This window comes from Empidonax traillii, unplaced genomic scaffold (assembly GCF_003031625.1).
Source record: "Empidonax traillii isolate 1590-97213 ecotype Southwest subspecies unplaced genomic scaffold, ASM303162v1 scaffold46:size3806547, whole genome shotgun sequence".
Lineage (NCBI taxonomy): Eukaryota > Metazoa > Chordata > Aves > Passeriformes > Tyrannidae > Empidonax > Empidonax traillii.
In genome coordinates, this window is record NW_020955239.1 from 3,038,625 (window position 1) to 3,066,440 (window position 27,816).

Consider the following 27,816-nt stretch of genomic DNA (forward strand, 5'->3'; position numbering starts at 1 on the left):
CAGCGGCGGGAAGGAGGCGGGAACCGCGCGGCGGTGCCGGTGTCCGTGTCCCGCCATGTCTCGCTTCTTACAGGCGCTTCGGCGCTCCGGCAGGGCCCGGGCGGGGGGCCCGGGCGTGCAGGAGGCGGACGTGTCGCAGTGGGGTCTGACAGGTCAGCGGGATGCCCGGGGGAAGGGGTGGGGAGGGAGCGCTGGGGGTGGTGCTGTCAGACGATGGCGGGAGGCGGCGGAGCGGCCCAGCGCTGCCTGGTGCTGCCCAGCTCACAGAACCATGGAATGGTTTGGGTTGGAAAGGGACCTTGAAGACCATCTCGTTCCAACCCCCTTGTCGTGGGCGAGGAGAACTTCAGATACAACAAGTCGCTCAGAACCCCATCCAGCCTGGCCTTGAATACCTCGAGGGATGGGGCACCCACAACTTCTCTGGGCAACGTGTTCCAGTGCCTCACTACTCGCACAGTAAAAAAAAAGAAAAAATTCCTAATACCTAATCTAAACCTATTTTCAGTTTGAACTAGCTCCCTCTTGTCCTGTCACTACGTGCTCTTATACAGACTTGCCCCATCTTTCCTGTAAATTCCCTTTGGGTACTGAAAGGCCGCAATTGGGTCACCCTGCAGCCTTCTCTCTTCTAGGCTGAACAATCCCAGTTCTCTCAGCTATAGTGGTCTGGGCTCTGTGTTAACAGCCCCCAGACCTGAAATAAAGAAAGTGTTTCTCGGGCCTGTGAAAGTGAACTGCAGCTGCTGCGGAGATGGTGTTGCTGTTTCAGAGATGCTATTGCTGCTGCAGAGATGGCATTGCTGCCATGCTCACTGCTCCTTTCGAGCCTTCCCCAGCTGCTGCAGTCACTCTCTCTTCGGCTTTTCGGCCAGGGGCTTAACCCAGCTTTAACCTCTTAGCATAGCCTTAGACAGCTCTGCGCTTCGGGACAAGATCAACAGGGGTTGCCCTGTTCAGCAACCTTGAAATGGGCTGATGGTGAGCATGAATGAAAGTGCTTTCCGCTGCCTGAAGGGTGAGATATTAAAGAGGAATGCCTGGGCTATCCATCCCACCTGCACATTTTTCTTAGCTGTCTGTCTCAATCCCCATGCCAGTTTGGGTTTGTGTATCCTGCGGGCTACTGAGTTGCCTCATGCGCTCAGTGTGCACGTCTTCCCAGGGAGGAAAGGGCCACAATGGCACAATACCCAGCACTTGAGTCTTGAAGAGGCCTTGAAGAGTCCTACTTGACTTGCTTTGTTTTTGTTTTAATTTGTGCCCCATAATAAGGATTGCAAGGGTGGTAGTACCTATAGTGACCTACAATTCAGGTCTGCCCTAACTTAGGTGCAGGAAAGCTGGAAAATGTTGAGAAATTGTTATTATACAAATTATACAATGCTAGATTGTTACAAACATTTCCGGTAGCCTGAAGCTGACCCTGGATCTAGCAGGTATTTAAGAGTGGCTGGAGCTGAAAATCAAGCTGTCTTTTAGGAATGTAAAGTAGCAGCCTAATTATTAGATCAGGTTCCTGTTACAGGCCTTTGTAATGACTTGGGGCATTTTTGTGTGTCCACGTTTCTGAATAGAGTTTAATTTAACGGAATTGCTGTAAACACCATTGTCTCTGCTCCCTAGGACGGTGCATTTCCTTTAAGGCAGATGTTTGGGAAGGCCTGCTCTGGGCAGGACATGTTTCTAGGAGCTTCAAGGTATAAGTGTATAGTGTATTGGATGACTGTGTAAATGTAACAAATCACTTTTATTCCCAGGCATTAAGCTTCGTCCCTATCAAGTAGAAGGTGTAAACTGGCTGGTACAATGCTGTGAAGTCCAGCGTGGCTGTATCCTGGGTGATGAGATGGGTCTTGGGAAGACTTGTCAGGTGTGTCTTCTTTTTCTTCTGGAAAATGATCTTTGCCTAACTTTTTTTTAGCCCAGTGTTTCTGCAGAGTGAAAAAGGAAAAGCACCCTAATGATTGGTCAGTTAAGCAGCCCCATTCTGAATTCCATACTCCAACGAGAGAGTTCATTGTCTTTTTCATTCCTTAACCTCTTAAAACAAGTCCTGAGTTAAGTCCTGAGTAACACTTCAAAGATGTTTCAGGGTTTTGTAAAAACATGAGTGGTCAGTTTATACAAACACCTCACAGTGCACAGGGTTCAAGGCACAGTACACATCCAGAACTGGGAAAATTGTGTCCTTTTGGTGCCCCTCCACCAAGATGATATTTGAGTTCGTCAACACGTGGATTAAAATTTAAAGGTGTAATTTTTGTCAGTGTTTTTTGTCATTTTTTTTAATAAGTTTTTCAGTGGGTTTAAGTTTTGTTGGAAAATGATTGTTTGTGCTTCGGTTCAGCTGGTTTCATTCAGTGGGTCAAATAACAAACTGCTAGTTTTATAAAGTGATACATGGCAGATCTTCTCTTTTGTGACTGTGGGAAAAAGGTTTTGGTAAGGGGCTCCATATATCGAGGTCACATATTGAGGCCTGACGTAAGCCTTTTTGTCATTGATCGTGGATCCCACTTGATATTCTATTCACTTTGCTTTGTGCTAAAGAAACTGTGGGAACTAGCTGCAAAGCTCAACAAGGACACAGCTTATATAGATTCAAGCTACTGGGTTGCACTCTTCCCTTGTTATAAAAAAAATATTTTTCTTGCCTTTTAGACTATTTCACTACTTCTTTATTTGACAAAAAAATTAACCAACAAAGAGAGATTTCTGATACTTTGTCCTCTGTCTGTTCTGAGCAACTGGAAGGAGGAACTGGAGAGGTAAGTTTCAATAGTTGTCTGGCTCATTATATTCTTGCTCAGCAAGTTAAAAAGATTGTTGTCAGATGCGCTCACTCCAACACTTTCTTTTTATCCTTTCAAAGGGATAAAAAGTAAAAAGAGAAGCTGCTACTAAACAAATTAATCAATGCAGACTACGCAGTTAATACATAGTCTTTACCATGCTGTGGTATACACAAATTCATCCATCCTATAGTATTGGCTGACTTTCAGTCCAAATGGCTCCACTAGCTGCTTGCTTGTTATTGATTTGTAACCCTCCATGCTCAGCCTCTCTTAGGCAAAATCTGCTGAAGACAGCCAGGATTCTGTATGATGAAAGGTAAGACCCAAGTTGGGGGGCATGCTCACATGTGCACGCAAAATACATTACGTATGTGCATGCAACCTGTCTTCACTGGGGTGCAGTGACTGTGCTGGTGGCATATCTTCTGTGCCTGGAATATGTACATTTTACATCTGGAGCCCAGAGATTCCTTTTATAAGGGAGGGAAGGAAGTCAGAGATTAGAACAGAAGTCTGTGTATGGGCCACAGGGCAATCATGTCTCTCAGCATCTGAAACCACCCAGGTTCTGAAGTGAGTTGGCCTGATTTGGATAGACTCGCGGGTGAAATAGCTGGGGAAAAGTGCATCCCTTCACAGATAGCAGTGATCAGCTATCCAGAGGTAATATAAAGTAAATAACAGTAGTGGGATTAAATGAGGAAAAATTTTATGGTCCCAACTCTTTCTCATTGGAACTGCTTTTATCTGTATTTTGACTAGGAGAATATATTTTTGAGGCCCTAACTTGGACCTGTTTGCTGCAGACATTGCTTGTTTTAGGCCAATTCTTTGATCTCACCTGGGCAAATTGTATTCATTCACCTGCTTCTCACGATCTTTTTTCAATTCACAATATCAGATGGGCCATGAGACTGGTTTTCAATTGTCTACTTTGGACTCATTACCTAGGAGAATGCAGTTTTACTTGGGACTTGTCCAAACTGGAACCAGCAGCTGAGGTGCCGACCTGAGATGCAAATTAATCATGAAGGAGTGAGGTTCAAAAGCTGAGATCCTGCCACATCTCACAGGAGGGTGGGGTGTTCAGAAAGGAGTTCTCATCTGTGCAGTAGCTATGTTTTATAACAGGGTCAAGGTCAAAAACACAGGGAAATACTTAGCTGGGCTCGCTGATTTCCCTATCTCTCTTAACAACAGGTTTGCTCCAGGTCTTTCTTTCATAACATACATAGGCAGCAAGGAAGAGCGACCCAAGCTGCAGCAGAACCTGAAAGAAGACTCTCACTTCCGTGCACTCTTGACAACATACGAGGTAAATGATGTCTTTATCACTTGAAAGGAGTTTTTGTTTTCTACCCTTCCAGTTCTCTTCCCCTCTCCCCCAAGGGGAGTGTAAGTGAGCAGCTGTGTGGTGCTTAGTTGATGACCAGTGTTAAACCACGACATGCTGAAGGTGCAATGTAGCTGTCACATTATTTTCTTCAGGTAGCAAGAGCCTTCATTTCACTCTGCTCCATTTCACCATGGTTTGCAAGTAGACAAAAAGATGCTCTGTTTCTTAACTAGTGTGTTTACTTAAATCATAAATCATGGTTCATTTTCTTTCATTGCAGATTTGCCTGAAAGATGCAGCATTTCTAAAATCGTGAGTCTGGTTTTCATTTTTTCAAATTTAAATCTGCATATCTGTCAGTGATTTCTTAAATGTATGTTTGTATATGTGAGATCCCATGCTTGTGTCACAAGAGCCAGGGATGTTCTTTGCTTGTGATTAGAGCTTTGCCTTCTCCAACTTTCAGTGAAGAATCTTTAATGTCAGCTAAGGTGCATGTGAACTTCCCCCAAGGACAGTTTTCAAGCCTGTTAACTCAAAATAATAATACATAGTGACTTGTAGCAGTACCTGAAGTATCAGTCCAGAAGACTGATCTTTAGAACAGAGGAGATCTTCAAGAGCTTCAGATTTTAAAGGTATTAGTTGAAAATTCACTGAAGCTGACCTGCATTACCCTATGGTGATCATCTGCTAATACCATATCCTGAAGTTTATTGCCTCTTGCCACCAGTCAGAAATGTAGAGGGCTTCTGGAGCATTATGCTTTCTAGAAAGACTGATTATTCAGCTGAAATTCAGCTTGTAGGAGGTATTGTCACGGTCATGCAGAATTTTGCAGAAGTCTGCACCTGAAATGGGGAGGAATTTTAGTAGTAGCACCAATGTTGTGCAGTGATGGTAAGTGCTGTGACAAATGCTGGGGGCAGCTATGTATCATGGATAGCTCAGTATCTTTGTAGTAGCAGAAATCCACTAGCCCCCAGGGACACAGTTTTGAGTCTGGCAGGACTAGTCAGGCCTGCAGTGGGCACCAGGGTATCTTTCAGCAAAGCACCTGTCCTTGGCCACTGCTGGAAGTAGCAGGTTGTGCTGGATGAATACATAATGTTAGACGTCAGGCCTAATGAAAAATAGCCATGACTGTATTGTCCTTACAGTTTCATATCATGTTCTGCATATGATTCTGTTTATTTTGCAGTTTAACCATGGTATGTAGTACCCAGGGAGAGCAAGTAGCTAACTTTAGTATCACAGAAATCTCAGCTCCAATGTAATTTCCTACTTCTAAAGCTAACACATAACATCAAAGCCTTGTCACTCAAATTTGGGGGGAGGTTTCCCTCTGGTCTTCCTTCTGAAAAAGTAGTTGCTAATCATTTGTACCTTGTCCTGTGCAGGAGCACTTGGAGCACTTTGTAAAGGTGGGTCACAGTTATCAGATGTCTCACCACCACTGCTCCTTATGAGCAGTGTAGCAGCACAAATGAGTTGAGCAAGAGCTGTGCTCTAAGGTAATACATGAGAGATTAGACTCTGCTCTGCACATGAGCTGCTTCACAAGGCAGTGTCCCTTCTGCAGTTCAGCTCCTGAGCCCATAGAATAAGAGTAATGACATTTGACTGACGGAAGGCAGTGGAGAACCACTCTTACATAGTGAAGAGGGAAATCAAGACAAACAGAAAGGCAATAGGGAGAATGTAGGTCGCTGTGACTTCAGACATTGTATTCCACTGGGAAGAAAAGCATGTGGGTAAGAAAAGCTGGAGGGTCATGCTTTCCCTCCGCTGCCTACCCATCAGCCGGACTCGACCGTGTGGAAATAACTCTGCGATGTGGGAGTTGAAACCCTAGTGATAAGGAGGCACAAACACTGAGGTCTGAAAAGATGTGGAGTTTGTATTAAGCCTAGCGGATCTATTAGATCCCCAGTGATTCTGCAGCCTGCTTGAGGAGGCACTGCATAGAGCTGTGTGAGCCTAGAATAAGTTGTCACCCTTGTCTTGGGTGATTTGCAAAAGACTTGTAATCACTCTTCCATCACTGCCTCATGATAGCTGTTGGGTTTTTGCACAAGTGCTAGGGCCTAGTTTCATGATTCTTTTTCCAAATCATAGGTTTCCTTAAATGTTTGACTCATTTGTGCTGATGTCATTTTCCCCTAGTAGTGGGGGTGGAGTTAGAAGCAGCAAATTCAAGTGAATTTATTTAGTTTTGATTTCAGAAAAACTCATCTGGGCTATAGTTAAGAAGCTGTGTTGGCTCTTCAAAAGAAGTACCTGTAAATTCTTCCCATCCCAATTGTGATGTTTGCTTGTTGTTCATGGGGTGGGACTGCCTCAAGTTCAGCCAAGCAGAGGCACCACTCATTTCAGTCTTGCTGTACTTAAAAGAATGAATTGTCAGCCCCTGACTGAAGATGCTGTTTTGTGTTTGTTCAGCTTTAACTGGGCTGCCTTGGTTGTAGATGAAGCTCACAGACTGAAAAATCAAAGTTCTCTGCTTTACAAGACACTTTCTGAGGTAAAGTCATCTGTCTTCTAGTATCTTAAGACTTTTTCCCTTCAGTATAACATATGGATTCTCTGTTTATTTCTCTGAGTATTTATTAAACTCTGGCCCACAACTCGTTTCTGACAGAGTTGGTGAACAGATTCCCATATTTAGTAGCAGAGAGATAAAGGCCTATATTGTTGGCTTTGCATGGAGGTGGGCAGTATTTGGAGCTTTTCTCTCATTCTGATTCATTCGAAAGCCTTAAAAATGTAAAACAAGCAGACATAGTGCTGAACCACAGCTGTGTTACTGAAGTAGTAGAAGTCTGGCTGACCTAAGACAATGTAAAGCAACAAGGGGCTATCTACAGCTCTGGGAGGGTGAAGGAACTCTTGCCTAGTTCATGGGACCTCAAGTCAGGAACTACTGACTTCCTTTCTCCCTTGTTTAGTGAATGTAGGAGAATTGCTCCAGCTCCCAAAGCGCCCTGCCAGAGTACAACAAATGCCTGAGTGAAGGCTGCACTTCTTGTCATGGCAGTGAAACACGGGCATTAGGTTTGCACTGGCATCAGCCCCAGTGTACTACAATATACCATGGAAAATAATTTTTTAAAATTAAATTACTGAAAGTTTTATACCTTCTGAACATATTGTCCATAATGTCTGTAATTCAAGAACTTTGATTATAGTCATAAAAAATAGTCATGATTCACCTTAGCTCTCCTCCTAACATATTTTCTGTTATCAAGTTTGCGATAAATTTCTATTTTTCCAAAGGTTACCATATTCTCCAAGTCTCTTTACAGGGATTACTCTAAGCAACATGGATGAGATAATGTTGCTGTGCTTGTCAGAGTTAGCCAGCAAATAGAAATGGAACTTAGGCAGTTTCATTTCACTATCCTATCCCAACAGCATTTCCCAGTTATCTCTCATTGCCAAGCACTGAGTATTAGACCATAGATTGCATGGATCTGAGAATTTTAACGGAGGTGGTTTTACACTTTTTTCTTATTTTGCTTACACTGACTTCCTTGCACTGGTGCCATCCTAGTCAGTTTGGAGCTGTTTGACAGTCACACCATACCTTAGGTTTGGACGGTTTTGGCAGACCTTTGCAGCATTCTGCCAGCAGTTCTCTGCTGCCTCTTGCCCTAGGTTAAGCTTAAGAGTGGTGTGGGTAAGTTGTGTATTAACTTACAGATATTCATTACAGATAGTTTCTCCTAATTATTTTGTTTTGTTGCTGGTTCTTTCAGTTCTCAGTAAGCTTCATCCTGCTACTCACAGGCACTCCAGTCCAGAACAGCCTCCAGGAGCTGTACTCCTTACTCAGCCTTATTGAGCCTGACATCTTTCCTAAGGAACAAGTGAAAGAGTTTGTTGAGTATTACCAAGCAATCGAAAAGGAGAGTGAGCCGGGTCAGTAATAGGCAACATTTTACTTCAATCAGAACCAATTGAAGCCTTTCTCTTGACTAGGAAACACGGGTGTTGTGTCTTCTTTATTTGCCTTCTTTTAACGCTGACTATCTTTAAGACACAAAAACTAATAATTACCTTTAAAGCAAGAGCTACCTTAATGTAGCTCCTAAGTATGCAGCTATGTTTTGGTTTCTCTATTTGTAAAATATGGCTTGAAAAATTTCACCAATAGTTGTGAGATTCCTTAATCATTTATTTTGGAAGTATAGTTGTGAAGGTACTGTATAAATTCTTTACCTTTAACGCAGTAAACGCAGTAATCTCCTCTTTTTTTTTTTTTCTTTTTTTTTTCCTTTTCCCTGCTTCTGTGAAGCCAAAGAATTACACAGTCTTCTGCAGCCATTTTTGCTTCGGAGAGTCAAATCTGAGGTGGCTGCAGAACTGCCAAAGAAGGTGGAAGTGGTTCTCTACCATGGAATGTCAGCTCTGCAGAAAAAGTACTACAAGGCCATTTTGATGAAAGATCTAGGTAACTGAGGATTTTGAATTCTATCAATTATTTTTAACAACAAAACTAATTCCTTTTGTAAATGCATGCTCTGATGTAGAGAAAAAAAAGTTACTTTGGCCTGGAGAATACAGCATAAATATGACAAATTTATTGTTTGGGGCTCCTTGATTTGTGGTTTTAGCTTGTGATAAAATAAGAGACATAATGGATCTATGGCTCAGGTATTGCAGAGCTAGGAAGGGTCAGCTTAAGGATCTGCTTTGGGCCAGTCTGTAATTAAAAATACTTACATGAGGTAAGCTGCTTCTATTGCATGTTTTTGTATTCAAACAAAAGGGTAGTACAAGAAATTTTGGATCTGTGGATCTCTATGAATTTTCCGATAGTAGCACAGATGCCATAAAGCAAATTTCAACCTACTGGATGCAGTTAGGAGTTTTTTGGGAAACCACAGGGCTGGGTAGACAATGCAGCTACTACCACATCATATGGCTTGCCAGTACTTCTGTGTCATAGGGAAATCAAACTGGGGAGCTGAAGATCTTGTGTTCTTCTAGGCCTAGCACTTTGCACGAACACCACCAGGAAACCTGAACCTTCATCTTCTGTAGTCAACATGTAGTCAACAAGTACATGTATTTTCTTCTTCTCCTCAGAAAAATGCAATTCTTCTTAACTTCCTGGTTGCCCAGGAGATCTTGACTGTGGTGGTTCACTTTTTTTTTTTAATTGAAATAAACTGAACCAATTTCTTTTCACTATTTTTGATGATTCATCTCAGAGAAATTACAGTGACCTTATCCAGGGAGTACAGAACTTCAGTGAATTGGACTGTAGTGAACTTTGGTGAATCTGAATGGAGTATTTTTCATCAGGATCTTATTTCTAAAGCCTTGTCCAAAAACTGTGAGAGAAATCTTATTTGGTCCATGAAAACAGATGTATCAGTCTTGAGGTGGGAAATTCAAATGCAGATATGATATGCAGAGAGAGATACTCCAGTGCTGAAGCACCTCAGAGCAGTGCTCAGGACCCAGACATTCCCAGTCAAACCTATTAATGGAGCATGGGCTTCTCTGCTCGGTTCCTTTTCTGTGCTCTTTTTTTCCAGATGCATTTGAAAATGAAGCAGGAAGAAAGGTTACACTTCAGAATGTCTTAGTTCAGCTTCGGAAGTGTGTTGCCCACCCGTACCTTTTCAATGGTAAGAAGGCACTGTTCTCCCTCTTGAAACAGGAAAAAATAACTTTGATTTACACAGTGGTTTTCTGTTACTGCCTGGCAGTGTAATGCTTAGAAGAAGCAAGTCATAAACAATCTTGTACTTGAATCAGTAGCAGCTGTGATTTTGCGACCAGTTCCAACATATGACAGTTCATTAATAATGAGGAATAAAGTAGGAGACTCTGTGAAGTCTGAGTTTCTAACTGCAGCTCTCCACTTGTGTGTCTTCTCTCACCTAAACAAAGAAATTACAATGCTTTGTGAACTACTGAGGGTGTTGTTTATGGACAGAGAAGGATCATCATTTCCCAATCAAGCATCATGGGGCTCTGTTTGGCAATAGTGGCAGTGCAGACACACTGAGATTGACCACTGAGTTGTTATTTGCATGGTATTAGGTCTGCTTTTGAAACTCCTTTCTGTTCCAGGTGTTGAACCAGAACCCTTTGAGATTGGAGAGCATATTATTGAAGCCAGTGGCAAGATGTGTTTGTTGGATAAACTCCTTTCATTTTTGTATGCTGGGTATGTCATGTCAGGGTGGGGTTGACATAGGGTTAAAAAAGAAAAAAAAAAAAGAGGTAAACTGGGGAAGGCAAACTACCTTATTTAGCCATAGATGGAACAGATATTCCTCAAAACACTAGCACTGCTCTATTCATTGCATGTTACTGATTACTTGAAAGAAGCAGTTTCAGCATAAGGAACTGCATTGGAAAACGTAGAAGAACCTTGATGATTTGTGTAGCTTCCTTTTAAACATTTCTCAAAACACTTCACTAACTCTCACGTGTTCTCATATTTACCATATTTGAGAACCTGGGATAATAATGATGTGACTGGTTATCCAGCATTTCTGGTTTGACTGTGAGTTTACTGAGAGTGCTTTCCAATGCATCGGTTGAGTTCCTTTGTGCTGGCAGGTTTGTGTTATACCAGGAGGCAGAATCCATAGCAAATGTGAAAAAGAAAAACACAGGAATAAGCTTGAAGCTTCAGCTTTGGGACTGACATTCAGAAATCTTTGTGTTGCACCCTAGTGAGTTCAGAACATAGAACCCAAAGACTTTGGGTGTTTTCCTCCAGCTCTCAAATGGGCAGCAAATCAAACTGTGCTTTGCATGCTTGTGCAGTCTGTGAAGCAATGCCTCCTGCATGATACAAATTCTACCTTCTCTCCTAACTGGACTGTGATTTCCCTTTGACTACTTTCAAGGGACAGAGCTCCAACAGACCTGGGAAAGTTTTGTTGGGGTTGTAAAGGTCCTTTTCCTTCTGTTGTCTATCACCTTGTGAGTGCGTGCTTCAGCCTTGAATGTCTTTGCTGCAGGACCAGCCCTGTGCAGGTTCTGGACTTAAAAATGCTCATGTTCTGCTCTACAGTGAAGTCTGATTTAAACAGAGTCTGAGGCTAAGGGCTGAGAGGCAGAAGAGTTGATTTCTTACAAACATTTGTACGTAGTTTGATCTTTAAGGGTCATTTACTGGAGGAGAAAATGCTTTTTTTACTGTCACAGAGATGCTGATATCGCATTTTCCCAGCATTTCAGATTCATTGTAGTGTGTGATTTGAGAGCAGTCATGTGGTGAGGAAGACCTCGTCATGCTAAGTTGAAGCTGAGGATCCTTTTAGACAGGCTCCTTTGGATCTTCACCAGGCTGTATCCAGCCAGAAGCAGAGCTGTGCCAGGGCCTTGTTACTTGGCTGTGATTCAACACTCTAGACAGGGTGACTGATGTCGGCAGATGAAGCTCACTGATTGCACTTGGATGGGGAGCTGAAAATGTGTTGAGGAGATAGGCCTTGTTTCTGGGAGGCTGAGTGTACAGAGGTGGTGAGGCCTTGTTGTGTAACAGTGACTAAGAGTGACTGGTTAAGCTATTGTAACCTCTCTGCCACGCTGTGAAATGCTGTCACAGTATGCTGAGTGTCTCGTTCTTCTTCCAGTGGCCACCGTGTCTTGCTCTTTTCTCAGATGACCCAACTGCTTGATATCCTCCAAGACTACATGGACTATAGAGGTATGTTCTGCACGCTTTGATAGGAGAGGGCTTATCCTGATGATCTCTGTCATATATTGTTCCTCTGATTTTGATTGATGTGCCCAGGATGGAGAAAGAAATATGATGAGAATTTATTGCTTCTTAGTAGTTAGAAACCATATTCTTGCTCTGTGAGTAGCTCTATAAGTTGAAGGGTCTTGAATTCAGGTCTTTGCTGTTTTACCACCTGCTTGAAATGAGCTGACAGTTAAATGCTGTTCTTCAAAGTAGTTTCAGCTTTTGTTCCTCAGTAAAATGGAGCTAACAAATAGCAGGGTAGCAATGTTTCATTAAATACATGTGTTCAACTGTGTACCTGAGACCTGAAGTAATTGCAGTAAAGGCAATAGGCTTGCTCTAGATTCAGTTTATCCAGCGTAAAACACAAATTGAGCCACATTTGTACCAGGAAATTAATTTTTGATTAAAACAGTTGTTGACAGTGGGGCCCCAACATGTCTGCGAGGGCAGGTTGGATCAGACCATTTTTGGCAAGATTAGCAATGTGTTCTTGGGACATTTTCTTTTGTTTCAATCCACATGGCTTCATGCCTGCTTAGGATTTCCCATGAAAGAGGCTTTTGTTTGGTGTTTATGGTTTTGGACAACTAATAATGTAGGATAAAGCCAAATGTAGTGCCATATCCCATACTGCTTGTTCACAGGAAAGCACACATTGAAGGTCGTGGGAGTTTGGATAAGGAGGATCTGATGGTTGTTGGCCTGTTTTGTGGGGCCAACAGCCAGCACAGCATAGTATGAAATGGGACTGTGTGCTAATGTTTTTTTTACTTGGGCTCTGAATTTTCCTGTTGTGTTTCCAAGCTGTAAATTAAATGCTGAGAGTCTCTGCTTCAGACTCAGCTAAATTACCTTTTACAAACAGTCAATCTGGAAGTCAGGATCACTATATCAGTTTATACAAGGTTTAACTGGAAAAAAAATGGAGTTGAAGGCAATAAAATGAGAACCAAGGGAGGAGGACTTGGCATGAAAGGATTCAGGGCAGCAGTGAGACAGAATGAGGTAAGAGCGTAGATGGAATTTCAGAAACATACATGTTGCTTGTTTGAAAAGGCTACAGCTACGAGCGGCTGGACGGCTCTGTTAGGGGTGAAGAGAGACACCTTGCCATTAAGAACTTTGGTCAACAACCCATCTTTATCTTCCTGCTGAGCACCAGAGCAGGTAAGTAAGGAGAGACAAACAAACCATCTTGCTTCTGCACTCTACCTTTTCTCTCTCTGGAAAGATTTCAGGGAGTTCTGAATCCTACAGAGCCTGTTTGTGTTGGGGGGGTTTTGAAGGAGACAGGACATATCCTGAACTTGGGTCTCTCATCTAGGACATCTGGTTTCTGTGCTTTCTTTTTGGCAGCTGATGCCAAGATACTTTTCATATTGCAGCCTCTTGAGTTTATTGTATTCCAAGTCCCATAATGGCTGACTGTGTGCCAGTTTGAGCTTAAGGAATCTCACTAGCATTTTATTTCTGCAAGCGCCAGACCTTAGGCAGGAAGAGACTTCCTTTAAGTAAGCTGGTGGAATTGCTTCTCGAGTTTGTTGAACATGAACACACTCTCTAGCTGGCAGACAGACTCAAACAAGAGCCTTTTGCTGTCCTGAGACTGCAGGGAACTCTGTGGGACTTCCATCTGTGCTTCCTCCCCTCTTTGATCCTTGGGCAGATCGGTATCTTCTACACCATTTCGAAGTTCACTGTCTCTCTGTTCAAGCAAGTGCAGAGCCAGGCTTCTGCTTGTCTCCAGAGGAGGCATCCACAGTGCTTGATCTCAAACATCCAGCTGGAACTAAGTCTTCCTTTGGGCTTCTGGTTAGATTTTTGTGGATGAGCCTGGCTCCAATATTACCACAGTGCACTTGAGAGGAGTACATAGGGAGACTGAAGAGAAGCACCTAAAGCTAGATGTTGGGAGCACATGTGTCTCTCACCACAGTGCCTGAGCTCTCCCCTGCCAGCTCTCTCATGTCAGCCAGACTTAGAGTTGTTTTTAACTGCACATTGTCATGTCTGGCCAAAGCATCTTGTATTCAGCTGGGAATAGGTGTGCTAACAGTGTTTCCACTGCTGTTACACTACGGACAGAAATTACCCAGTGCATGACTGTGTTCACTTGCAGGGATGTTCTGATTACAGTGAAGATGTCTTATCGTGAGCTGGGAGAAATGTGAGGCAGCAGGCTGTCCTCTTTTTAACTATAGTATGTGGTCACAATAGCGGGTATTTAAAAATGTAGAATTAACTTTGGTTTTTTTTTCTTTTCATTCCATGAAAGCCCAAGCTCTAACCTCAAAACCTCTAAGTCATATGAATACTTAGTCTCTGGTTATTGTATATTTGGGCCTGGTGTTTTCCAGTGTTTCAGTGGTGTGTTTACCAGCTGCTTCTGAGCTGCAGCCAGGTCATGACTTGGACAGTCCCTCATGGCCTCAGGGAAGCCTGTCCTTGCTGGGATAATCTGCCTGCCAGCAGAAGAATATGTCTGTGTTCTTCAGTCTTGACAGTCTTGACCCTTTGCATTGGTTCATGCACACTCTTATATTTTTTGATAACATTTGATTATATTGCACAGTATGGCGTGGTTTTGGGCTGTTGCAGAAAGCAGGAAGCTGGAAATGGAAGGCTTACCCATCCTTTTAGATCCTTATGAAACTCAGATTTGAGGTTGAGAGATGGATTGGATTAGATAAAGTTCTGACAGAACTTTGCATAGCATAAATTCTCCTTAATTTTCTGCTGCTAACATATTTTGTGACCGTCTTCTTTTGTAGGTGGAGTTGGCATGAATCTGACAGCAGCAGATACAGTTATTTTTACTGATAGTGATTTTAACCCACAAAATGACTTGCAAGCAATAGCAAGAGCTCACCGAATAGGGCAGGACAAGTAAGAAACGTCACTACTTCTGGTTTGGTTGCTGACTGTCTTGGTGTCTCAGTATTACTTTGTCTATCCATTGGCAATGGAAGGTTAATGTACAATAGATTAAAGATCAAAGGAGAGCAGAGAGGATTGTATGTCTTCATTTTTCAGTTGCAGCCTCATGCAGTCTTGTTGTCATCATGTGTCTAGGGTAGAAGTTTTGTAAATTTGGGGTAGGAAATGGAGGCTGGAGGCTTGCCTGCACTTTTGCAGTGAGCATTTCTCCCATGTCAAGAAGCAATTGTATCAGCATTACATTTCTGCTGATTATTTTTGTTAATTTTGTTCTTGCTATTTTTAACCTACCAAAGGAGTGGGTGAGGGGATAGCGCTCCATGCAAGGAAATAGTTTAGTGCACCTCAAAAAAAAAGTGAACAATAGGAATTTTCATAAACTTTTCCAGGCCTGTGAAAATTATCCGCTTGATTGGGCGAGATACAATTGAAGAACTAATCTACCGAAGAGCTGCTTCTAAGCTCCGTCTGACAAATGCTGTTGTAGAAGGGGGTCAGTTTGCTCTAGGAGCACCCAAGCCTCAAGGAGCAGCAGAGTTACAGGTAAACTAGAGCTATATCCTTATTTAGACTCCAGTAGCGACCCTAGAAATGTCCCAACATGTTTCTGTATTTACGTCCAATAGGAACCTATCCAAACAGTTGGGCATTGATATTTGACGTGACAGCTTTTGTATGTAAGAACCAAAATGACATCCTGGGTCCAGATCTGATATATGAAGAAAATTTTTGCACTTTTGAGGCACAATCCGTTGTTGAAAAAGGATGTGTTTTCTTGGAGAAGAGGGGAAGACAGAACCTTGTCTTACTTGATTTTAATAAGTCTGAAGTGGAAGCTGACTCGTTTCTAGAACTGATCTGTCTCTGGTGCTTTTCTCTGGCAAACAGAGCTGATAACAAGTACCTCGTCAGCCTTTGGTTGTTAGTCTGAAATTCGGTCAACCTTCTGTTGGCCTCTTGGCCTCAGGAGTCAGGGCATGATTTATAATTCTGACCTGAAAGCTGAGGTTTGTGCTGAGAACTTGGGTTGAAAACTTCAGGTAAAGTGACATTTAAGGGAGTATATTCCCTGTGGGCAGCTAAAGCTGGGAGAGGTTTGCATTTAGTGTGTCCTTTCCACCTCCCCTCCCTGCCCCATCGGCATGTATCTCAGCAATTATAGTTTCTGTGGAAGAAATGGAACAGAGCCCATAGGAAATTCCATGCTGATATGTTTTTCCCCATGGATTTTTGTGATATTTAAGCTTTTGTTTTAAAAGGGTTGGGGCAAAACCAAGTCTCTGTGGCTATGAAGAAAGCTGCTTGAATGCAGTCAGTACAGTTCTGTTCTGTCATTTAGCCCTGAAGAAAAATGACCATTCAAGTCTGGTTAAGTTATGATTGAGAGAGGTACATTGTAGGGGCTTGTCCCATCAGGCTTGGGGAGAACCAGGTATGTTAAAGCATTAGTATTTTGACAGGCAGACCTAAAGCTTGGGTTTCTTCACTCCTACATGCTGTGCATTTAAGCCTGAAAAGCTTGAGACACTGGGACTGACATGGAATTACAAGATAATAATACTGAACTTCCCCTTCTCTTTGTTAAAGCTGAGCGAAATCTTGAAATTTGGCTTGGATAAATTGCTCTCCTCTGAGGGGAGTACTATACAGGATGTGGAGTTGGAAAACATCCTTGGAGAGACAAAAGGAGGGAACTGGGTAATGGACGTTGTGCTGCCACGTAAAGAAGAGAATGAAGAAGAGAATACAGAGAGTAAGTTAATAATCTAAATAACTACAACTTTTGGATGCTGGTAGTAGAGAAGGCCTCCCAGGTAGGGGTGGCATTTTTCAGGCAATAAGAAGAAAGGCAGAATTGTAAGTAAGTGGCTTGGATTTTGTTTGTGGCCTATCCATAAACTTTATTTCTAAGTCCTTATTGGCTTTTTTCTTCTTTTTATGTCCTTATTTGCCTATTTGTAAGATAATGTTTACAATACTTGCCCAGTTTTGGTGGCAGGGAGTTGAATTCCTTCCTATGAATGTTTTAAGACCTCAGATGGAAATTCATGAGAAAAGGAGAAATATTCATATTCCAGCTACTGCTTTTCCCACAGAGAAATATTAAGATAGATATGCAGTTTTAGAGATATAACAGTAACTTAAGGAGAGACTGTGTAGCAGATGTTTTGTATTTACCCCCAAACAAAACATTATTGGCCGTGAAAATCACAAGCTGAAAGGACCTTAAAAAATTTCAAAATGTGAGATAAGAAATGCAGAGTCATGGTGTCTAAACAACTAGAACAAACCTACTCTGTCTTCAGAACTCTGCCTTCTTGTCCAAATGTCACACAATTTTGGTTCATTTTTCATAGCCCCATACTATATGAAAATAAATTCTAAGGATACTTTGTTCTTCTTGTGTCATGGTGAGAAAGATGGAATTTCTGTCTGGTTGCACAGTAGCCCTTAAGTATATATCTGTGACTGAAGTAGAAATTTGGCCCTGCAGGTTAGGTACAGCCCATGCTGCAGCAGTTGCCAGCAATGAGTAATTATTTGCTGGGAGTTAGCAAAGAGTGGTATTTTCTGGTGGTAACCTAAAAGAGGAGCAGTGGTACCACACTGTGTAATAGGTATTGAGAAAATAACTCACCCAATGAGCAGCAACTCTGCCAGACTTCTGTGCTTTTATTTTGTTTGGGAACTAAAAAGCCGAAGTTTGCTGTCCCTTTACAAGAATTGCCTGTAACTAGATAGCAGAGCTAAATGGATTTGCTCCAGGCAGAGGTGGAATGACCAAAGAGAACAGCAGCAGAGCCACAATTTAAAATAGATAATTGACAAAAAAGGAAGGAAGCCTCATTGACAGCATAAATGTCTTGAATTAAAAGCTTTGGTCCAAGGCAGCAAATCTTGATTCTCTTGTTTCCACATGACACTGACACTGGTCATACAAAAAATGTTGAGAGTGAAGATCTTTTCCTGCTGAGGGTAGACTGTCACAGAGGAGCCTAATTTTGTTTATCTTGCTGTACATTTTAGGTGTTAGTAGGTTGTAGTTCCTTTTTACTCTTTTTAATTATTTTTTAAAGATCACATGTATGTGTATGAAGGCAAAGATTATTCAAAAGAACCCAGCAGAGAAGACAAAAAAGCATTTGATCAGCTTTTGGATCTTCAGAAAACATTGTTTGAAGAGACCAGCAAGGAAGGCAGAGCTCTCCGGAACAAAACAAACGTAAGACAGAAGACAAGACAAGGCACATGATGCTCTTTCATTTGCTTGTGGAAAATAAAAAAGACAGTTTCCTCTCTTTACCCACAGCTTGCAGAAGGCATGTCAAAAGATTTGGATGTCAATGTAGTAAAGCTGGCTCTGGAATCTGAGGGCTTGAGAATTCAGCAATCCTGATAACAGATCAGAGATATACTGTACAGGGCACTCATGTAAACTTGGGTCACAAAACCACATATTATGTGGCAATTCAGATCTGATGATTAAGAATTGTGGGCAAGAAAACAAATGGGAAGTATGTTAAGGTGGGCACCAGGCATGGCTTTAAGATGAACACTTTGTTTCTGTGATACTTCTTTCTTTCTCCAGGCCCTTCTCACAGGCCTTTGGGAACAGTCAGCCAGGAGGAAGCACTTGTTGAGTGCAGAGGAGCTGGAGGCAAGGAGGAAGAAGCGCCAAGAAGCAGCAGCAAAGAGAGCAAGGCTCATGGAGGAAAAGAAGGCAGCAAAAGCAGAGGCAGAGCACAAGAAAAAGTATGATTTGTCCTACTTGTAAAATGATGTCTGTGGGACTATAGTCTAGAAATGTGTGTCTGATTGACAAAAATAACTCGTGCTCTGTATCCACTCTTGCAGGTGGGGAAGGGGATGAGGGGAGGAAAAGATGACAGAATGGTTGCAGGCCACCCTCATGAAAGACTTAACTTCATATATTAGGATATTTCTATGTGTATGATTGAACTGCGTAAAATGGGGATATGAAGATGAAAAAACTGTTTGAGTCCCTAGCAAGGATACTTTTCCCCTGAATAGCCTGCCTGACTTTACATCTAATTTGATTCACAGACTGGTCTGAATAAGAACCCCATATCTGACTGTACAATGAGCCTTTGGGAGAAACTTTCTGAAATGTCACAGTTGGCCCCTATGTATTATCTGATATCTGTGACTCTCTTGCACGTGTCTTAACTTTCTCCTCCTTGTTTCCCAGGTGTTCTTCCTTTTCACCACTCTAAAATAGCTCCTTGCCCTTTGTCATATGTTCACTTTTTCCATGCCTGCAATTGGCTTGTCACCTTGGCATGTGGCTCTATCATGGATTAGAACTGTGGTAAATGTTAGTCCGCCCTAAAATAGGTGAGAGAGCAGAGGGAATGCCGGTCTAGGCCTCCTGTGTTTCACTGCAATGAATTAAACCAAGGTGTGTGCCCCCCCCCCCTTTGATTTTCATTGAACATCCTCTTTTCTTGGTTTTGTTTCAGGATGGCCTGGTGGGAGGCAAATCATTACACATCTACCTGCCTTCCTTCAGAAGAAAGTGGCTCTGAGGAAGAGTTTGAGGAGGATGAGGTTGGGCTGGATGTGGATTTAGATTACAAAGATGCAGACCAGAACAATATCAAGTATGTCATGGGAGATGTAACCCACCCCCAAGCAGAAGAGGAAGATGCCATCATTGTCCATTGCCTAGGTGGGACTTATGAAAAGCAGGAGCACTGTTGGGTGAGGTGGACAAGGGGGTGAATTGTCCCTACTGGCTCAATAGGTTCCTAATTCCCATGCACACTGAAATAAGTTGGATTTGAGTCTGATGTAATCTCAAGTGGTCCAAAGGCAATATAGCCTCTATCATGTATAACCCACACAAGTAGTAGCAAGGTGTGCATGGATCTTTGCATCCCCTCTCTGAATTTTTGGATGAGCCTCTTGAAAGATGCCTGTATGGCTCGAAATTTTATATCTGTGGCTAAGTGACAAGAGTTCCTCCTGAGAGCAGGGCATTTTGTTTATTCTGTGGACGTTCAAACTCAGATACTGAAAATCATCTGCTTTATCCAGTCAGCAGAGAGAGAAAGGCACTTTCAGAGGCTGAGATCAGAGTTTCTCAGTGCCTGTCTCTCAACACTGGCAGTACAGAGGCTCTAGGCTAGTCTCCTAACTTCAGGACCTCTGTTAAGACATTAAAGCTGAGGGAGAGAAAGTCACATTACAGACTTTCTCCTGAAGCAGCGTTGGAGCTGCTCTGACCAGGGCTATAGCAGAATATTTTAAGCTGCCTTGGCTTATGTTAAACTCTGCATGAAACCTCATGTTTAAAGTGGAAATGACAAGTAAAAGTGAAAGACTGCAAATACCAAACATCATGTGGGAAGCCCAAGGCACCAATCTGGGGACATAGTACATGCATGCTCTATGCACCTATAGGTATGTATGTGAGGATATTGTCAGGTTTATATGCTCAATGCCATGGTTAATGCTTGTTTGAGCACTCTCAGTGGACAGGAAGAAAGAATTCTTCCTGCAGTTTTTCAGGGAACTGTGACAAGTGTGTTTTCCTCAAGGGCTGAGGTTTATCCTTTAGGATGGTCCCTTGAATAGTGGTTGACTTCAGTTCATATGTGGTTCCTATATCTGATTTTGATAATCATTTGTCTCGTGTGTACAGAGCAGATACCTTTCCTGCAGGAATGGTCTTCAGCCTCACTTCTAAAAGGAGTCTAACTTGTCACTTTATTCTAGATGACTCTGGCCGCTGGGGAAGGGGTGGTTTATTTACTGCTCTGGAAGCTCGTTCTGATCAGCCAAGGAAAATATATGAGATGGCAGGAAAGATGAAAGGTAAGAGATTAAAACATGACCTTAGGCCAAGATATTTGAAAAAACTTAAATCACAGTGATGTTGCAGGAGTGAGGTGCCTGGACACCTTGATACTCATGTTTCTTCCTCTTTCTCTAGATATGTGCATCCCTAGCTCTGAGAGTAGTAATTCAGTGGGTACTTCGACTTGACTTGTTTGGAGTGTGAGAACTCTGTGCGTGGACTAATCATTCCAATCCAAGTTGCAAGCCATAAAAAAGGGGAAAAAATGCCAAACTTGTACATTATTCACAGGATGTTTTTCACTGTGTAAGACAGGGCACTGCATCTTCTGTCACAGTGCCTTCAAGAAGGATGAAAGCCACCTGAGGCAGTACTCAGTTGAGCCTTTGCTTCCCTCCAGGCTCTAATCTTTCCTTCAGCATGTGTTAGCAGTTTTGAGCTCCATGCAGCTGGTGTGGACTGCACACCTTGCTGTAAGGTGGACCTGTTGATTTTTTTAATTTCCTGGGAGATGCTTTCCTCTTGTTTCAGGACTGATTTTTTTTCTTGTTGTCCTGTTCTTGTTTTCTGGACAGATCTGGAGTTAGGAGGAACCCTGTTATTCCCTATTGATGATAAAAAATCCAGGAAAAAAGGACGAGACTTGGTGAGAATGCAAAGCTCCCTTTTTTTGTTGCTCTGTGCATATGTTTTCGAGACTGTGTGACATGAACCTTATGTTTTTTTCCCAAAAATAGTGGCACTGAATACTGCACATGGTCAAGTTGCAGTTAAATATTAGAGAAAATGAGTTCTTTTCCTCATTTATTTTAAAGCTATAAGTTAGTAATGCAGTTTTCCAGCAGCTGTCACTGTGTCTCTTAGTGCTGTATATGGACTCCATTTCAATTTTTTGTGTGCTTTCCCCTTAGCTGGCCTTGATTGTAGCTCAGCACCGGGATCGGTCCAACAACTTGTCTGGCATTAAGCTCTCTGCTTTAGAAAAGGGCCTGAAGAAGATTTATTTGGCAGCCAAGAAAAGGAATGGTAAGTGTCTGTGCAGTAGAACAGTGAATCCTTACACGTGTGATTGCACCTAAAGATGATGACCAATTTCCACCTCTCCTTTACTGTTTTTTTCTGAAGTAGAGTGAGATCTCCATAGCAGATACATTGCTCCAAAATCTTCCTTCTGTTCTTGATGGGTAGCTTGAAGTCCTCACCTAGATTGCTTTCTGTGTGTGTATCTTGTCCTAAAGATTGTGCGCTCTCTGTTCCCTCCCTCTCAGCAACAGTGCATCTTCCACGTATCGGGTATGCAACAAAAGGTTTCAACTGGTACGGTACTGAGCGGCTCATCCGAAAGTACCTGGCAACACGGGGTATCCCCACCCTTATGTATCCTTTTGGAGTATGTCTTATTTTTTTCATAATCTAGCACTGAAACGATCCTGTAAGTATCTTGATAAATGCAAAGCAGGGAAACAAGGCAAGGCGCCGATGCCACAGTCCAGTGAAAAACCTGGTTTCTCTGACTTTTCTGTCAACCAGGTACTCATTCCACACTCAGGATTTAATCATTTAGCTGATAATGACAGACAAGTGTGATTCAGCGTGCCTGTCAGAGTTTGTTAGAACCAAGTGCTAGTCTTCTGTTGACAGCATCGACTTACCTGTATATGCCACATCTGTGGGAGAGGTGACTGGAATTTCAGATAAATGGAGGTGACTCAGAAAGCATCAAAAGTGAGAATATAAAAAAACATTACAATGTTCCAAACAAGTGATAACCTGCTTCCTTGGCTGAACATTTTGAAAGCTGGTGTGTTAGCACTGGCTTATGAAGGCTTTCACCTTCCAGGAAAGGAAGCGTGTTTTACAAGGAGGCTGTTTTGTCCCTTCTCTAGGAAGACATGCACTTGTATACTGACACTGTCAGCAGTTCTGTGAAAAAGAAAACCTGAAACAAAAAAAATAGTATTCAGAACATTCTGCCTCCTTCCTTGGTGAATCTGTTGGTGGACATATTGTCTAGCATTCTTTGACACTTGACAGCATTTCCTTGACATTTTTTATTAGATATTACTTCTCTAGGAATAAAGGCCCTTCCTCTGCTTCACAGCCATATTCATCTCCAGTGACAGTCTCAAAGCCGTGAAGATGCAGTAATTTCACCAAGAAACACGCTCAAAGAGTGAACATCTCACGGGCAGTCTGTGTGCATTGACTTCAGGAACAAGGCTTACACAGCCATTACTCACCCCTGTATCTCTCTGCCTTTACTGACCCCAACCTTCACATATTGCCAGTGGCCCTGGAGAGGTATGTGACTGCTTCAGAGTCCAAAGAGGAAGGATGTTGGCTCAATCCCAGATCTGTTTTGGAGATGAAAAATTAAATTTTCACTGATGGTCCATTGTTATCCCTTACATTAAGTTATTGTTAAGGCTTGGAATGCAGTTTTGTTTGGCTGTATTTCCCTGCCCCCTCCCCTTCAAATTCCATACCTTATCTCACTCTACCTCTTTTCAATCAGCATTTTAGTGGTTACCTGGCATTCTGTGTACATGTCCACATATAACTTTCAGCAGAAAGGAACTTGTCAACTGTATGACAACCACATAGAATAAACTGTTTATACTGTTCTGTTTTTTCAGAAATCCATTTGACTTGCATTTGTTCAAATATAAAATTTAGCTATATAATCACGTGCTTATAGTCTAGCAAAATGCTGACCAATATTCTCGGCAAAGGTGTGCAAGGCTGCCAAAATTTGAGATTGACTTTATAAATGATACCTTTCCTCCCACAACTATTTTTTTCATTACACAGTTTTTTGTTGCAGCTGTTGGGCAAAACCAGTTCCTTACTGCTGTCTAAAAAGCTGTGTGAAAGGTTCCATGACCCTTTGATTCATTTTTTAGCACAGAGGTTTTGATGTTGGCTTTGCTTTGCTGCAAGAGAACTTCCCTGGTTTTTGCATTGCTGACCCTGTTGGCTTTAGCATATTTTTAGGATGTTTTTAGTGCAACCAGGCAATAGTAGCTCTCCTAATATGTGTTTGTTTGACCAGAGAGATTGTAAGGTGCCCAACTTAATCCAGCTTAAAGTTCAGCTTCCGAAAGGAAACCACCCCACACACAGTGGAAAGTATGTCCTTAAATATCTCATTTACCAACACACATCTCACTGGCTGCATTTACGCTGCCTCTGTGGCACCAACTGGTTACTTAATAATTTCAAGCCTTCCATGGCTCATCATGCTGACTGATGTGCTCCATGCTAGAAGAAGTCTTCCTGAGTTGGATACTCTGTCCTTCTCTCTTAGCCGTACCAGAAAACCCCAGGTGATTCCTTATCTCCTTTGACCCAGCTGAAGCTTTAGGTAAACTAGCGCTGCCCAGAACCTCTGTGGGTAAGACCGATCTTGCAGCGGCTCACAGGAACAGCCCCTCTGTATTTGGCAGGGTGCTTGCAGGATCAGAGTCCGACCGTGAGGACTTCGAGGGATGAGAGATGGTGGGTAGAAGTACCTTGTTTTCCCCGAGTCTCTCCAACTGGCGCTCTTCCAGCGGGCCGGCTGGTGGCAGTGTTAATCAGCTGCAGCAGTGCACCGTGCTTCTCCAGCCTGGAAAAACGCTCCCTCTTTGCCAGCATTGAAACACCAATTACGCTTTTCTCTTTGGCAGCTTGACTGAACACATAATTTCAGTCTGCAGACTCAAGGCTCTGTTCCTCCACCTCTTCTTTTCCCTGTGTATTTATTGCCCCTCTTTAATTCCCAAGTGTTCCAGTGTGTGCAGTCTTGTTCCTCAGCTTCACACTCGCCTATGGACATACTGTCTAGCATTCGCTGACACCCGACTCCCACCTGTGGCCAAATTCCAGCCTACCTACAGGTTCTTTGGCTACCATGCAGTTAGACTTGGGCAGGATTTGTCTTGTGGCTGAGTCCCCCAGAACAGATTGAAGTAGTGTGGCTGCCACCACTGTGGCCAGGTATTCCTGTTTGAGGCCTCATGCTTTCTTTTGTTTCAACAAGACGAGGCTCAGCCTCTGTCCTGTGCCAGTCACCCTTGTATGACTCTGAATAGAGTTATAAAGGAGAGGAGGGCATGACTAACTGCCTTTTAATGTCCCTTACCCCTTAAGATAAAGTCTGTATGGGGCTGCAAGGTACCTGGCACACAGAGGAAAGTCATGATATGTGATAAATTTTAGCCCTCTAACTCAGGGGAACACATTCTTTTTTCCTCCCTAGTCCTCGTGGACTGTACAAATGAAATCTAGATTATTTTTCCCTTTAAATTGACTTAGGAAATGATTCTGGAGTATGGGGATTTTGTTGTGGGTTTTTAAACAGTATTCTTTAAATTGCCAAACCCAAAGAAAAGCTCTACTTCTCTCTGCTTTGAAAGAAAAGTGAGATTGCAGTAGAATCCTGAATTGGACTTTGCAGAATCTCAGCCAAGTGAGGTTTTTCTAGTGTTTGCTACCCACCACCGTTTCTCTTTATTTGGGCAGAAATCGTGTATTTCCGAAAATTAATTCCATAAGGGGCTCAGTAGCTTTTATAGAAGTTGCTTTTCAAAATAAATGTGTCATGCTGTTTCTTCAGCTGTGCAGTACTACGCATTTTCCCTTTCTAAATAGCAACCACTCCAAAAGGGAAGGAAGGTGTTCTTTTGTAGTCATGTCCCTCTGGCCTCTCTCTTCCTCTGAACAAGATTATCTGCAGCATAAAAGCTGAAATGTGGCTCCTTGTGCAAATCTGTCATTGCACGTTTGCTTAAACTTTAGATGTGTGCTGCTAGATTGAGGTCAGCGGCAAAGAGAAAGATCATGCACAGTTCAGATTGGCTTTACAAGCAGTTTCATCAGATAGGACCTGTGAAGCGGCATCCAGTCTCAGGAAAAAGCTTTGCACTCCGTGCTGGAGGCTCCAGCTGATGCTGTATAAAAGCAGGCTGTAATTCAGAGTGACATTTATACTTGTGCTGGCTCAGCTCATACTTATATTTCTTGACAAAGCACTGCCTCTGATTCTCAGGGCATTGTACACACAAGTTCTGTCTTTGGTGAGGAATCTCTGTGGCCTGCAACTTAAAAATGATGTTTTCATTCTACTCAGGAAACAGTATAAACCATACCAAACTGAGAAACCAGTGTTATGTTTTTTTATTTATGGACATGTGTAGATATGTGAGTTTGTCACTGAATTTTATCAAAGACAAAAAATTATCTAGATATGTCACTGTGTTTTGGGGAAGGTGAAGCCTGGATTTTGAGGGGAAAAAAGAAAAAGACTAGTTTCCAAGGTGATGGAGAAAATCTACAGTAAATTTGACCTCAGTATCTTAACAAAAATACTGTATGTATGTGTCTCCAAACAAAGCAGAATCAGGCCCACAAAAGTCATCAGTAGAAAAATATTAGGGCAAGTAGATGGATTTATTTACAAATAAGTGAATGTAAGGTCCTGGAGGAGAAAGGAAAGCAAACTTTTGAGCCAAGACGTGATTTGAAAGTGTAAGATACATGTCAAGTTGTGTGAAAACTCCCCTCACTTTACAATATATGATCCTGGAAGAGAGAATTTAGCTAATTTCGGTGGATAGCAGGTTGATCATGTGCTGTGATCAGTAAATCAAAATATAAAGCAGTGGTTCAAAACTCTAAGGGATTTGCTATAAGAAGGGATAATGTCCACATTTCACAAAGTGCCTCTTCTAGTGGATCCAAGATAACCTGTGTTCAGCGCAGCTGTGACAGAACATCCATCTCTCCCTGTTTTTCTGTACAACTCATGCTTTTCAGAGTGAAAAATACAAGCCTGCAGAATGCAGTAGCTGGATTAGTAGAATTACATATGAATATTTCCTCTAAAAAGCAGATCTCTTATCATTTTGATTTTCCTGCATAAATGAATCAGTGTGTGTTTTTCATGTTGGACCAAACCATCCACCTGTCTTGGCCCTGATCAGATGGTATTGCACTTGTGGGAAGGCACCCAGAATCTTCAGAAAATGTGATACGGACAAAAACTGTCTGGATCCTCGTGGAAAAGAATGTTCCTGATTGCACTTGTATAATTTTCCTGTGTGTTTCTTCAAAGCTAAGGATACAAACAATCCCCTCAAGGAGCCTTATGAGAATGTTAGTCATGTTACTGTTGAAAAAAACAAGCTGAAGAAGAGTTAAGGGAAGCCAGAAGTTGCTTCTTATAAAAATCTGAAAAAGTTTCAGGTTTTGCTGGCTTAAGTAGAAAATAATTATTTTATTGACTTATTTATTGAAGTAAGTGCAGGGCATCTACTGGCCTTCCTCTGCTACTTCCAGTGAACTTGAGGTTGCAGCATTGTCATTCACATGATAAGGATATTTTGTTTTTTCATTGAAGAAGGACAAATTAGGAACAAATCAAAGGTATTTATGATCTCATGCAAGTGCATTGCAGGAAGGGATGAAGAATCTGATATCATATCCCTTTTTTTGTGTGCTACTTCATTAAACAGACCAAGCTTGGGCCAGGCTTCATATGAGTGATGTACCTCCTCATCTATCTGTGTGTGCATCTAAGATCATGCCATAAAGCAGTGCTGGTCCATCTACTTGACCACTTACAGATCCTTCCTAAAACATCTCCTGGCCACTATGCCAGCAGCAATGGGAAAAGATGAAAACAGAAGGGAACTGAGCAGTGAAGGTGACCAACTTTGACATGGACATATTGGAGTGAGTCCGCTAACCTGACTGGGGGATTGGAACATCCAACACACAAGGAACAGGGATTTTTCAGCCTTGAGAGGAGGTTTCAGAGTGGAATCAATGTGTATAAATGTGTATCGACATGTATAAATACCAATTGGAAGGGGGTGAGAAAATGGAGCCAAACTCTTCTCAGTGGGATGTGGTGAAAGGAAAAGAGGGAACAGGTACAAACTGAAATACGTGAAATTACTTTTAAATGTGAGAAAAAAACCCACATTTTTACTGTGCATGTGTTATACATTAGAACAGGTTGCCCAGAGGTTGTGTACTCTATCTTTAGAGACGTTCAAAACTCTGTTTGGCACAGCCCTGAGCAATCTGCTTTAGCTGACCCTGTTCTGAGTGGGGAGACTGGACCACTCCATTCCAACTTGAACAATTCTTCTGTGAATCTATGAGATCCATTATGGATACCTTAAAAAAAAAACAAAAAAAACAACCCTAACTAACT

At 42.2% G+C, this 27,816-nt stretch overlaps 1 protein-coding gene across 2 annotated transcripts; it reads left to right on the top strand.

Moving 5' to 3' along the window:
• Positions 1–23,254, top strand: CHD1L (chromodomain helicase DNA binding protein 1 like). Of its 2 annotated transcripts, none has more exons than XM_027878873.1 (23): positions 1–152; positions 1,761–1,873; positions 2,665–2,771; positions 3,999–4,113; positions 4,415–4,446; positions 6,577–6,658; positions 7,893–8,055; positions 8,432–8,587; positions 9,681–9,773; positions 10,222–10,318; positions 11,742–11,815; positions 12,914–13,024; positions 14,629–14,743; positions 15,184–15,337; positions 16,382–16,547; positions 17,872–18,017; positions 18,384–18,547; positions 19,276–19,484; positions 20,534–20,632; positions 21,191–21,261; positions 21,527–21,641; positions 21,884–21,992; positions 22,674–23,254. In XM_027878873.1, exons 1-23 carry the CDS (start codon positions 56–58, stop codon positions 22,750–22,752), a joined length of 2,667 nt encoding a protein of 888 aa, XP_027734674.1. In that variant the 5' UTR covers positions 1–55; the 3' UTR covers positions 22,753–23,254. The 2 variants fall into 2 exon arrangements, with proteins under 2 accessions (XP_027734674.1, XP_027734675.1); XM_027878874.1 differs by having other exon boundaries at positions 22,681–23,254.
• The last annotated feature ends 4,562 nt before the right edge of the window (positions 23,255–27,816 follow it).